The sequence below is a fragment of the Eurosta solidaginis genome, chromosome 3 (genome assembly GCF_040869045.1).
Source record: "Eurosta solidaginis isolate ZX-2024a chromosome 3, ASM4086904v1, whole genome shotgun sequence".
Taxonomy (NCBI): Eukaryota; Metazoa; Arthropoda; class Insecta; order Diptera; family Tephritidae; genus Eurosta; species Eurosta solidaginis.
The window spans coordinates 172789914-172802483 of record NC_090321.1 but is presented as its reverse complement, the minus strand read 5'-3'; the positions used below and the strand labels follow the sequence as shown (position 1 = coordinate 172802483).

Below are 12570 nucleotides of genomic sequence, written 5' to 3'. Positions count from 1 at the left end.
CGGTTGGTTAGGACAGTACTCGTTGCATTAGACCTGTCAAAAGTCTTTGATACGGTCAACCAAGGCATGTTACTGCAAGACCTGGAAGGATCTCCCCTTCCCCCAAGTCTTTAAGGGAGGACCGCAAATTATCTGTCTGGTCGTTAAGTATCGGTGCAATTCAATAACATCCAAAACACGAAGAATTAAACAAGGGGTGCGGCAGGGTGGAGTCCTATCCCCACTTATGTTTAACTTCTACATACCAAAGCCACGCTCACTACCAGAAGGAGTCACTATCGTTTCCTACGTCGATGACTGCACAATAATGGCCACAGGCCCAGGTGTAAAGGTCGATGAGCTTTGTAACAAAATAAACAGATATCCCCCTTATCTCTCCAGTTTCCTCGCCTGACGTTGTCACCGACTAAATCATCGGTGACCTTATTTACAATACTTACTTACTTACTTAATGGCGCTTAACCGTTCAAAAGGTTATGGCAGTCCAACAAGGCGCGCCAGTCGCTCCTCTTTCTGCCAACCGGCACCAATTGGTCATACCAAGGGAGTTTAAATCCACCTGGTCCTTCCAACGAAGTGGGACCGCCGTCTACCTCTACTTCCATAGACGGGTTCCGATAGAAACACTTTCTTGGCAGGAGCGTCATCTTTCATTCGCATAGCCTAGCCTAGCCAGCGCAGCCGCTGCGTTTTAATTCGCTGGACTATGTTGATGTCTGTGCATAGCTCGTACTGCTCATCGTTAAATCTTCTTCGTTACTCGGCATCGCCAACGCGTAGAGATCCATTAATCTCTCGAAGAACTTTTCTCTCGAACACTCCCAAAGCCGCTTCATCTGCTGTTGTCATGGTACATGCTTCTGCCCCATATAGCAGGGCGGGCACGATATGTGACTTGTAGAGTATGATTTTCGTTCGCCGAGAGAGGACTTTACTTTTCAATTGCATACTTAGGACCAAGTCGCATTTATTGGCAATATTGATTCTTCGCTGGATTTCAGTGCTGATGTTGTTGCTAATGTTGATGCTGGTTCCCAAATAAACGAAGTCTTTTACTATTTCGAAATTATGGCTGCCAACAGTAGCGTGGTTGCCAAGGCCTATATGCGCTGACTCTTTGCTCGATGACAGCAGGTACTTCGTTTTGTCCTCATTCACCATCAAACCCATCTTTACCGCTTCTTTTTCCAGTTTAGAGTAAGCAGAACTAACAGCGCGGGTGTTTAGGCCGATGATATCAATGTCCTCAGCATATGCCAGTAATTGCACGCTCTTATAGTATATTGTTCCAGTGCGGTTAAGTTCTGCAGCTAGTATAATTTCCTCCTGCATCAAATTAAAGAAATCGCACGATAGGGGGTCACCCTGTCTGAAACCTCGTTTAGTTTCGAACGGCTCGGAGAGGTCCTTCCCAATTCTGACTGAGCTGATGGTGTTACTCAACGTCATTTTGCACAGCCGTATAAGTTTTGCGTGAAACCAAATTCAGACAAAGCAATATATATATTATATATGCAGCTCCTTTTCGTACTGTCGAAGGCGGCTTTAAAATCGACGAAGAGGTGATGTGTGTCGATTCTTTTTTCGCGTTTTTTCCAAGATTTGGCTCATTGTGAAAATCTGCCCGATGGTAGGTTTACCAGGCCTGAAGCCGCACTGATAATTTCCAATCAGTTTATTCACGGTGGGCTTCAATCTTTCGCACAATAAACTTGACAGGACCTTATATGCGATACTAAGAAGGCTGATTCCGCGATAGTTGGTGCAGTTTGCAGTATCCCCCTTCTTGTGGACTGGAAAAAGAACACTTAGATTCCAGTTGTCGGGCATGCACTCGTTCGCCCATATTTTGCGAAGAAGCTGATGCATGCCCCTTACCAACTCCTCACCGCCGTATTTGAATAGCTCCGCAGGCAATCCACCAGCGCACGCGGCATTGTTGTTTTTCAATCTGGTTATTGCTATTCTGACTTCGTGATAATCAGGTGGGGGGACATTTATTCCATCATCATCGATTGCGGAATCGGGTTCGTCATCTCTGTGCGGTAAATCGTTGTCTCCCTCTAGGAGAGCAGAGAAGTGTTCCCTCCATAATCTAAGTACTCTCTGGACATCAGTTGCAAAGTCGCCATTTTCGTTCTTACAGGAGTTATTTACAGTATGTACACGGCAAATGTCGACCATGTTGAACATCCAAGTCGATGGCGCCACGCTACCGACTGTCTTACACCCCAACATCTTGGGTGTGACGTTCGATCAGGATCTACATTTTGGGAAGCAGCATGCATAAAATCATCAAATCTCTTGCCGGTATTTGGTGTAAAGATAAAAAATGCTCATTACCACTAACAAAGCAATTGGCCAGCCGATTGCATGTTACGCGTTCCCGATATGGTCCCCAAGCCTAAAGGCAAGAAGAAAATTCGGGCCTGCCAAAATACTGATCTCAGAACCGCTACCGTGAAGCTAGCCGTATGAAAGTAAAAATCACAAGCAGGTCCTCAGTGAAATCCACAAACAGGCGTCGGACCTCTATGCCAGGAATTGCCAGGTGAATCCAGTACTTAAAAAACTGTACCCAAAACTAGCAGAGGAGGAACGTACCCTCCCTAGGGAAACACGTAACAACCTAGCTCAACTTCGATCTGGATACTGTAACAGGTTACACTCTGTCCTATCCAGAATCAACCCCGTATGTCCTGCTGTAATGTGCCCCACATGACACCAACCATCTCTTCAACTGTATTGTGGCACCAACGCCTCTAACACCCATCTCATTATGGTCCACCCCTGTTGAAACAGCAAGTTTCCTTGGACTCCCGTTAGAGGACATTGATGACAATTTGTCATTGGTCGCACCTATTGGATGGGGCGAAGCACTGCTACAACACCAACAACAACCAACAACAACCATCGGTGGGTTATCTACTGATGTAAATCATAGAATCTAGAATCTAAGGTTAGGGTACCGGACTTGCTATGAACCAACCGGGCTGACTTCGGTGTCTCAAGGTCCCTAAGCACACGTTTGCATATTAACTGGCTTCTGCCTCAAGCTTAACAAACAGGTCATTGCGCTATTGCACCGATGTACCGACGCGTCTGTGGCGTCGAGATTGGGAAGGTTAATCTTTCACTTTTACTTAAGTTCTATATAGAAAACAAGTTGAGGAGCACTAGGAAGTAATCTAGTTTCACGTATGTGTTTCCAACCAACATTCACTGAAGGTACTCAATATGAACAAAAATGTTTCCGATCGGCAGGGTAGGGAAGTCCACAGCACGCCTTATGTGTAATACAACTGCAGTGTAGGCAAATTTCTTCCGGAATTGCTGCTATTTGCGTCACGGATACTATTTTCGGCTACAATAAATGTAGGTGTGGTAGCAGCTAGTAGTATCTGTTCATTTTTGGAACCATCATACAGGTGTATCGTATGTTCTGCCATTTCCTCGCCCCTGCATTAACCATTTCTCTCTTTTTAAAACACGGCACAACGAAAAAAGGCCACCATATTTCTATAGTCACACGGCGACTCAAGGTAACCCAAGGCCTAATCCTTGCAGTGCTGTACCCTAATTTCGTGGCCACTGATCAGCGGGTGAGATGAGCACTGGTTTAATTTTTTACATCTGCTTGATGAGGATTTCTGAAAAAAAAAATTTAAAATAACTAGAGCGAGATGAATTTAGTATATATTTTCTTTTGATAGCTCACTCGCATTTTCAGATACCAATCCAACGACAGAGCATGCAGAGAAACACAGCATGTAAAATAAATCAAAGACTAAAAACAAAATATCAACATCATGTAACCCATCCCACCCAAAGCGATTCCATTGATGTTACTTGCCTTCCTCGTAGTCAGTTGGATATCAAGAAGTGCACCACCACACCTGCTCGCGAAAGCAACAAAAACAAGAAAACTGCGAGACAGCTTGTGGCAACTTAGAAGCAACATTTCGCCCCGCAGTTGTATCTACATCTGTAAGTACATATGTATATATGTTTTTATCAAAATACTTAAAAACACCAATGAACGTCAATGCAATACATTCGAATGTGAATAAGTTCTTGAGCAAACACCAGAAACTAGAATTGAGCATCGTACAATAAATGCAATACTCTCAAATACAAATATATACGAAAGCAATGTGACTTGAATGCAAATATTTATGTGCATGTGTATGTGTGTGTGTGAACTGGTGTGCATTTATTCTATGCAGTGCTTTCTTTAATCTAAGTGTCACAGTTTCCAATGCTTCTAGTGTTTGCTCATCGTAGTGAACTTGCACGAAAATTCAGCTGCAATTTACGTTTGGTAAGTAAATAAAAAAAGAAATAAGTGTTGAATAATTGCTAATTTTAATTTTTCTATTTATTTATTTATGTTTTAGTCTTTTAATCATATTCTATATTATTACGTCTATTTTGATTCACGATTTATAACTGTGGTCACAAGTCATAATCGCTTAAGTCGAGATAGGATGATTCGTAAAATTAATATGTGATAGCATTTTATACTTACTAAGTAAACACTAAATACTTTAGATTTTAAAAATATACAAGCGCCCATATTTGGATTATTGCTTTTGAGTGATATTTATGTATATTTAACTTTTGTATTCGAGATTTGAAATTGTAGGAGCCTTTTCGATGGCGTGATTTTAAACGTAGGCTGTTATGGCTTGAGACCACAGACAAATCACTAATCACTAACTGCAATACAGCCTTCTCAAAACAAGCTTTTTAAACCTAAAAAATATAGTTAAATTTGGGATCGAATCATGTGTTCCTTGATCGAATCGGTCATCGTACAGGGAAAGGATACGTTACAGCTTGGACAAGAAGCAACATTAGTACATACTGTAACGAATTTTGGGAAATTCCTGATTATTTTGTAAATTCTGTTAACGTTCGAATGTCTGAACTGCCGAATACATAACTCAAATATTCAGTATAAAAAATGTTATTTATTGACACTACTTATGTGGTAGTACTTCACAATTACAATATTCACCTTCTTTAATTATAGCGTTAAAATCAAACTGATTGATGATTCCTGCTTTTATACTCTGTCTTCATAGTCCGCCTATTTATCCCATGGTCTAGACTTTTCGCGAACAGCCGTTTCGAATAGTTTCTTTTTATTTTCGTTTATGTATCTCTTTTTGACTTCGGCTATTTTAATGTCTTTGCAGCAAAAATGAAAGACGATGCTTATAACACAAAGGTAGAGAAAATAGTCATCTTTATTTAGTATGAATATGATAACATGAATGTACATACGTTGCCATCATCCGGTGTCAAAAATCCTGAGCCAGATAAATAGTTTTGCATGTAAATGCAACAACAACGATTTGAGCCAGATAAATCCAGATAGAAGTCTGGTTCAATATGTGAGCCAGATAATTTGTTAATTACTTATTTTTAGTTTGGCAATGCTGCCTTTAATAAACCTACTTTTTCAAAAATAGATGTCGCTGCTTAGCCTTTCGCCGTATGAGTTAAATGAACAACAGTGGCGACATCTGCCTATCACATTTCACGTGTGCGAAAATTTCAAGACATCTGCTTCTCAAGTCTCTCAATGATCCAGAGCATTCCCGTGAGAATTGAGCGTGAGCCGTATCTGTAAAACTCACTGGATGATGGCATGTATGTATGTATAAAGTAAAGATGGTAATAGAAAATGATAACAGATTATTAAGGTGGTTTACATGGATAAAGTTTTGTGACATATTATATTGTGCAATATTCTACACGCTCTTACTCAAGCTGAAATGTTATGTCTCAAATTATGTATTTAATAGTTAAAAAGATAATATTAATTATAAGGTTTGATAGCTTTGCCATCTTTACGAAGGCGATGTTTTCTCATCTCTTCCCTTACACAATCTTGGTCTCTTGGATTTTCGTCCCCAGTATCCAACACAGATTGGTCGGACAAATCAGATACATAATCCGGTTCTTTGATTTTTGATTCTCTTGGTTTGAAGTACTCTCTATTTCGTGTGAAATATCGTTCGGTGACTCTGATTTGATTGATTGACCACGAATCTGATCAATGAGTCGTTTGATTTCTTTTTGATTTTGATTGTAGACACAAATATAAGAAGGAGGACAAATATTTTGTTTGATAGTTGCTTGAGACCATGAAGGGTTATTAGGGTTTTTATAATTTCTAATCATTACTTTTTGTCCTGGTTGAAAATTTACATTGCGTTTTCGTGCGTAATGCTTCTGTTGCTGTTTTTGTTTTTCATGAGTGACTTCCTGTCCCGTGGGTGTTTTAAACTGCTAAAATGAGTTCGCCATGAGCGCCCAAAAAATAAGTTGAATGGTGTTTCACCCGTTGTACAGTGAGTCGTATTGCGGTAATCAATTAATATTCTATTTATAACAGTGTCAATACCAAATTGTTTCAAACCATTCAAACTGGCATGAAGAGACCTTTTAAATGGTTTATGAAATTTTCTGCTTGGCCATTGGTAGAAGGGTGACCTGGAGCTGTTAAAACATGTTTGATGTTATTTTTTTTTTTTTTTTTTTTTTTTTTTTGAAAATTCCCTAAAGGCAACCGACGTGAACTGCGTGCCATTGTCCGTTACTACGCCGAAACGACTAAATAGTTCACACAATTTGTTTATAACAAATGCAGAAGTAATTTTTTTCGTTTTGAGTATGGTCAATGACGATCATGTAGTAAAAATTAAATTTTGGGCCTGCAAAATCAATGTGGGCACGATTCCTATTTGCCTCAGTTGGTTTCCACGAAATCAACACAGCTTTAGGTGGACTAGATTGTAACTGTTGACAAGGTAAAAAATTTTTTATTAAATTTTCAATGTCCTGGTCAATTTTGGACTACCAAACATATGAAAGAGCTAGTGCTTTTGTCTTAACGACCCCCATGTGCGATGAGTGCAATTCATTTAACACATATTTACGAAATTTTAAAGGAATAATGGTTCTATAGCCCCACATTCCACAGCCGTATTGAACTGTTAGCTCAATAGCTTTCTGCTTGAACGCATCAAAGCTAGAATTTAGCTTTACCGCGGCATTGCTTTCAACTGATTCGCGAAGTTTGCTTAAAATGGGATCTCGTCGAGTTTCAATGGAACTATCTCTGAAATTTATCCGCAAAGTGTTGTCTTTTTGAATCAGGTTAACATAGTTTGCAGAGGGCGCGTTGGTGTATGCGAGACAAAGCATCATTGTTGATCCCTTTGACAAATTCAGCTTTTAGCTAAATCCACTCAAAATGAGTGCCCAACGTTGAATACGAGCTGCACCCATCAAGGGAAATCCCTTGTTTTCACCAAACAGAGTTAACAACGGCCTGTCGTCTGTTATAAGTTTAAAAATTACCGATTAAATATTGTTTTAACTTTGCAACTGAAAATATTATTGATTATGCTTCTTTTTCAATGACTGGGTAATTTAATTCGCTTTTCGTTAACGACCTTGATACAAATGCTATAGGCTTTAACTGACCATCGGGAAATCTGTGCCACAAATTACCAGCCACTGAATCTTTGCATGCATTCGTCGTGAGAATGATTGGCAATTTTGGATTAAAATGAGGCATTACCTGATCAGAGGTCATTTCTCGCTTTATCGTGTCATAAGCGTTTTGACACTCTATCTCCCATTTAAAATCATAATTTTTTTTCAGAAGCTTGTATTGAGGGTTCATTACGCTGGCAAAATTAGGAATAAAACGAGAATAATAATTTGCCATACCTATAAATGCTCGTAATTCATGAATGTTGGTTGGATTTGGTGCGTTTAAAACCGATGAAGTTCTATCTTTGTTTTTATATAAGCCTGTTTTATCTATGGTAAAACCAAGATATGAGATTTTCTCTTGAAAGAAGACGCACTTGCTCCAAAAAGGTTGTAATTTATTTGGATGTATCGGGATTCTTCGGCAGAAGCTATTTTTGGGTAATGTCATATCTTAAATACATTCCTATTAGACAGAGACCTGTTAACAGTAGCACCAGTGGTTAAGAGTGACCAGAGGAAGAACAAATTATTGTTTTCACTAATTCACCCTATAGTATTCACCCTACAGCTCCTTTCCTGAGCCTCTTGGAATTCGCCTGCTGTAGTTAGTGACCTCGATTTACCGATCTCTGGTGCTCTTTCTAGATATTACACCCGCGGTTAAGGTTAAATGACCATCAAAAAAGATTGTTATATAGCTTGCATCGGAACAATAACTTTGTCGTCGACCAAATTGTATTGAGCCCTACAAGTGTCCAAGATTTGCTGGCATTATTCCAGTGCAGATTCAGAGATCCTGGGGATTACTTGCAGCTCACTAGCTTCTATGTAGGCCAACTGCTTGAACTTACACTTTCTGAAACTGATAAACAAGTGAAATCCAATAGAACTTAGCTTGTTCTATTTACCTAAACGTGCAAGACCCATGTAGTTTCACGACCCTCCGTTGGCGAAGTGCCATTGGTAATATCGAATGAGCCTCTGCTATTATGGGTCCTCAATAAAGATGAAAGGCTAGAAGAACCTCAGTCCCCTTTCACCAATACTATGGAGCCATGGGCGAACTCCGGAAGCACTCTTCAAGAGTTGTACACTGTACGCTGTCAGCATCAAGCTGATACTTTTTATGAAGTTTTAGTCTGGTAAAACGCACTAGAAACTACATATATTTTTTAAAGGTAATAAACCGTAGAATAAATAGTTCTGAATGGAATCAGCGGGGCCTTTGGCAAGATAGCACGACTGGTTTTGAATACAATGTTATACACCCGGTGGATCACACTGGGACCGCGGTCATAGTTTTGTAATAATGGTTAGAGAAACTAGTTTTAGACCAAGTGCAGTTTCAATTTCAGCCTTATCAGGATAGATTACGGCAAGCCTGCTTTGTCCAGGCCCTAGAATGGTATATGTATATAAGGCAGGGCCTTTGCTATATAGGAAAGTGTGAGGAGGCATATTTAGTCAGGTTTGCGTCATGAGTTCATGAGTTCCACATCTACTCACACAAACAGGCGGCTATCAAAGCAATAATCTCGAAAACTGTGCTCCCAAGCGTAGTCGGCGTGTGCCTGGAATAGCTTGCGATAGCACCGGAATACTTTTTTAATAAAACAATTTGGGTGCCAGGGCATAGGGTTGTGGGTAGTAAAAAAAGATTTTGCAAATGCATTCAACGATTAGTTTTAGTCCTCTTTGGTTGATTGCAGGGTTTCACAGATTATTTCCGCATCAGGGTTAACGTTCTCATGGAGCCTGCTTTAATTCAACTGATCTCTCATACTTAACATATGAACATGAATCACATATTTATGTATTAATAATTAAAAACTTTTACAAATATATATATTTCAGAATACATAACAACAAATATATATATAAAATACACATCCACAACTGCTGAAGAAATATGTGATTAATCCAAAAATGAAATACGGAATAGAAAATAAGAAGTTCGATATCAAAAGGTAAGTAAAAAAATTATCAAAATAAAATGCGTGCGAATTTAATAGTAATAAAAAATACACTGAAAATGACAACGGTAATGAATTTTGTGTACTTATTTTCACTTACGCGCCTAAAGAAAATAATCCCAACATACGTGCGCTCGTACGGATAATAACAGCCGCGTGCAGAAAAATAGTATTGGCGACTTTTCAAAATTTCGCTAATTAAATTCTTCTTTTTCTCTATTTTTTGGATATTTTAAGAAAAAATGTCAATAAATTTTTTAACGGAAACAATGCAAACCAATCACAAAAACTATTCGAAAGAAATCAAAAATCCGAAAAAATTTCGAACTTTTCACTTAGAGTTCCCTGATTTTTTTTATGAGTAAACTTTTTGTTAGACCAAATAATTTTGGTCTAAGGAAGTATATGTTATGTGTCTTTCAAAATTCGCATATGTTTTCTGTTTTCGAAAAAAAAAAATATTGCTCACACTTTTTATGGATGAGGTAAAATAAAAAGATAGCCGAAATCGAAACCGACCCGACACCAAAACCAAAATGGGTTCAATTACCAAAGTCTAAGTGTAAAGGAGAAAAGATTTCTCCGTGGAACCTTCAGAATGAAAATCTTGACCGAAGCCTACATAGCAGACTTAGCCTTACTCAAAGTGTAAGTCAGAATTAAAATTGTATCGAATTTTAAGAATTCTTGATTATTGTGCACCATACGTTATAGTTCGAATCACTGATCTGTCCAATAAAAAACTCAAATATTAAGTATAGCTAAGTATTCTTTATTGACAACACTATTTTGGTAGTAGTACTTCACCATTAAATTACTCGCGTACTTCACTTTCAACGTTTATACTGCCTTATACTATCAGCTGCCTCGTTCGCTTATTTCTCTTAATATCTGGAACTTTCAATAACAGCCCTCTCGAATATTTGCGCTTATATATTCCTCATTTCTCTATCACATAGTGGGCTATTTAGCTATATATATGTATATGCGCCCTGCAAAAATCGTTGGATCATGTGGTCCACTGGAGTGCTTATACATTATACATTATACTCCACTGTAATGCAGCAATGGACCAACTCATGTTTCTACAGGAACAAATTGTAAGCCGATCATTGCTCGTTTTTAACGATTGTAATCACTACACGATGATTATTGGACTGTGGGTACTCCATGGATTACTCTTTATTGCAGGGCGTGCGTAATGTCAATGCCATTATGTCATTTTCGCTCTTAGCTGATTACATGAATGAGCGACTGTGACTATTTCTTCTTTGCTTTAGATGCTGATGTGAAATACTCTCAGCGCACTTAGCTTTGCTATTTACATGTATGTGTGGCAGCTTGCTTTGTTGTTGAATTGTACTTGGTGCAACTAAAACGAAAGTTTGAAATTTTCGTAAAAGTTTCCCGAATTTTTAATTTTTTTTTAAACGTTTTGGAGTATGATTTGGATACTTTCAATTACAAAATTCATAGACGTATTTAACTTGAATTATAGAAAATCAAAAAGATACATTTAATTGACGTAATTTATTGACAATTTTTCTGTTCGTTGCTGTATAAGTACGTATGTATGTATGAATAGTCTTTGACTTAACGGTACAAGGTATAACTTAATTAAAATTCATTCAGCGTTCAGTGTGTAAGGCCAACGCACATATTGAAAATAAATTCACACACATTGCAGATCATGTGAATTAAGGCCAAATTCTTCCAAGGGAATATCATAATTTTTTTTCAATTTCCATATTTACATACATTAAGTTGTAGTTGTTAATAAGATTTTTGTCTTTATCTTTTTGCTCTTTTAACTTTCGTTTAACATCTTCAAGCCTACATGCAGTTACATCGCGCTGACAATCTGGACACCAAGTTATATATATTTATATGTACATATAAAATGAGTCCCAGCTATCTTCCGAAAGCCAATTAAAATATTTTTGTCATTAAATTCACTTTGTTACATATCTGTGTAAGAACTTTTTTGTAGATATATGTATGTGTTTGTATATAATTCATGTATATGCGATTGTGTGTTTAGATACATATTAGGCTGACCGTGATTTGTCAAGTTTTTTCAAATGACCCTTAAATTTGTGTTTTTTCATGACACATGCATTTTATGCAAAGTGTGCAAATCTATTTTAATTATTTAGTGCAGTTGAAATATGAGTCTCTATATATGAAAATTTAAGCTTGAAATGCCATAGATCGCTACAAACATGTTTTTCTAAAGGAATATACCCTGCCATACGAAACGTTAAAAAAGCGAAAAAGCAATGTCATAAATAATTTTTTAAGTGTGAACGGTTTGTTGTCGATGATTTATCGGTATGTTATAAGTGTGTTATCAACAAAGTATTGAGGAGCTATCGAAATGTTATAAATTTGCTATTGATAACAAAGATTATCATTGAGTCACTGGTTTGATATCTACGAGTTATTGGTTTGTTATAGAAAAGTTACGGATTGATTTTCAAAATTCATCTAATATTTATCGAAAATTATCGTTATTTCACTCAAGACTTGTCGATAAGTTATTGATTGGTTTTCCAGAAGTTCTCGATATATTATCGAAAAGTTATCAATTTATTATCTAAAATGTATCGATTATTCATCCAAAGATCATCGGTTTGTAATTGGAGCGTGTGTATTTTTTGTTATCGTCAAGTTACAATTTTTTATTATCATAATATTATTGACTTATTTTCGTCGAGTTACTCTTTTATTCTCAAAATATCATTGATTTTTTTGTTATCAAAATATTATTGATTTATTTCTAAATCTATCGATTAATCATCTAAATTTATTTTTATATAACCCGAAAGTTATCGATATATTATCGAAAATTTTACGATTTTACAATCGTTGTTTTATCGGTTTTTTGTCGAAAAGTTTTCGATTTCGAAAATTTATCGAGTTTTTATCGAAAAATTATCAGTCTATTATAAAAAGGTTATCGATTTTATATTGGAGTGCTTCTAATTTATTACCGGCGTGCTAGAGATATATTATCAATAACTCATCGATTAGTTATGAATTAAATTCCGATATCAAGCCTATGACTCGACGATAATAGGAG

General features: G+C 37.3%; 1 protein-coding gene across 3 annotated transcripts in view; it reads left to right on the top strand.

Moving 5' to 3' along the window:
• Window positions 1-12030, top strand: part of 5-HT1B (5-hydroxytryptamine (serotonin) receptor 1B) — a 163667-nt gene extending 151637 nt beyond the window's left edge. For 2 of the 3 annotated variants that reach the window (XM_067773899.1, XM_067773898.1), the window contains exon 9: window positions 3731-3841. Coding sequence is in view for 1 of the 3 variants with exons in the window: in XM_067773900.1 (XP_067630001.1) it covers window positions 3731-3952 (222 nt within the window). In the remaining 2 variants the exon portion in view is untranslated. Of the gene's footprint in view, window positions 1-3730; window positions 3988-9369; window positions 9483-11320 lie in introns of those variants that run through there. The other variant, XM_067773900.1, reaches the window with a different exon arrangement.
• Window positions 12031-12570: the final 540 nt, after the last annotated feature.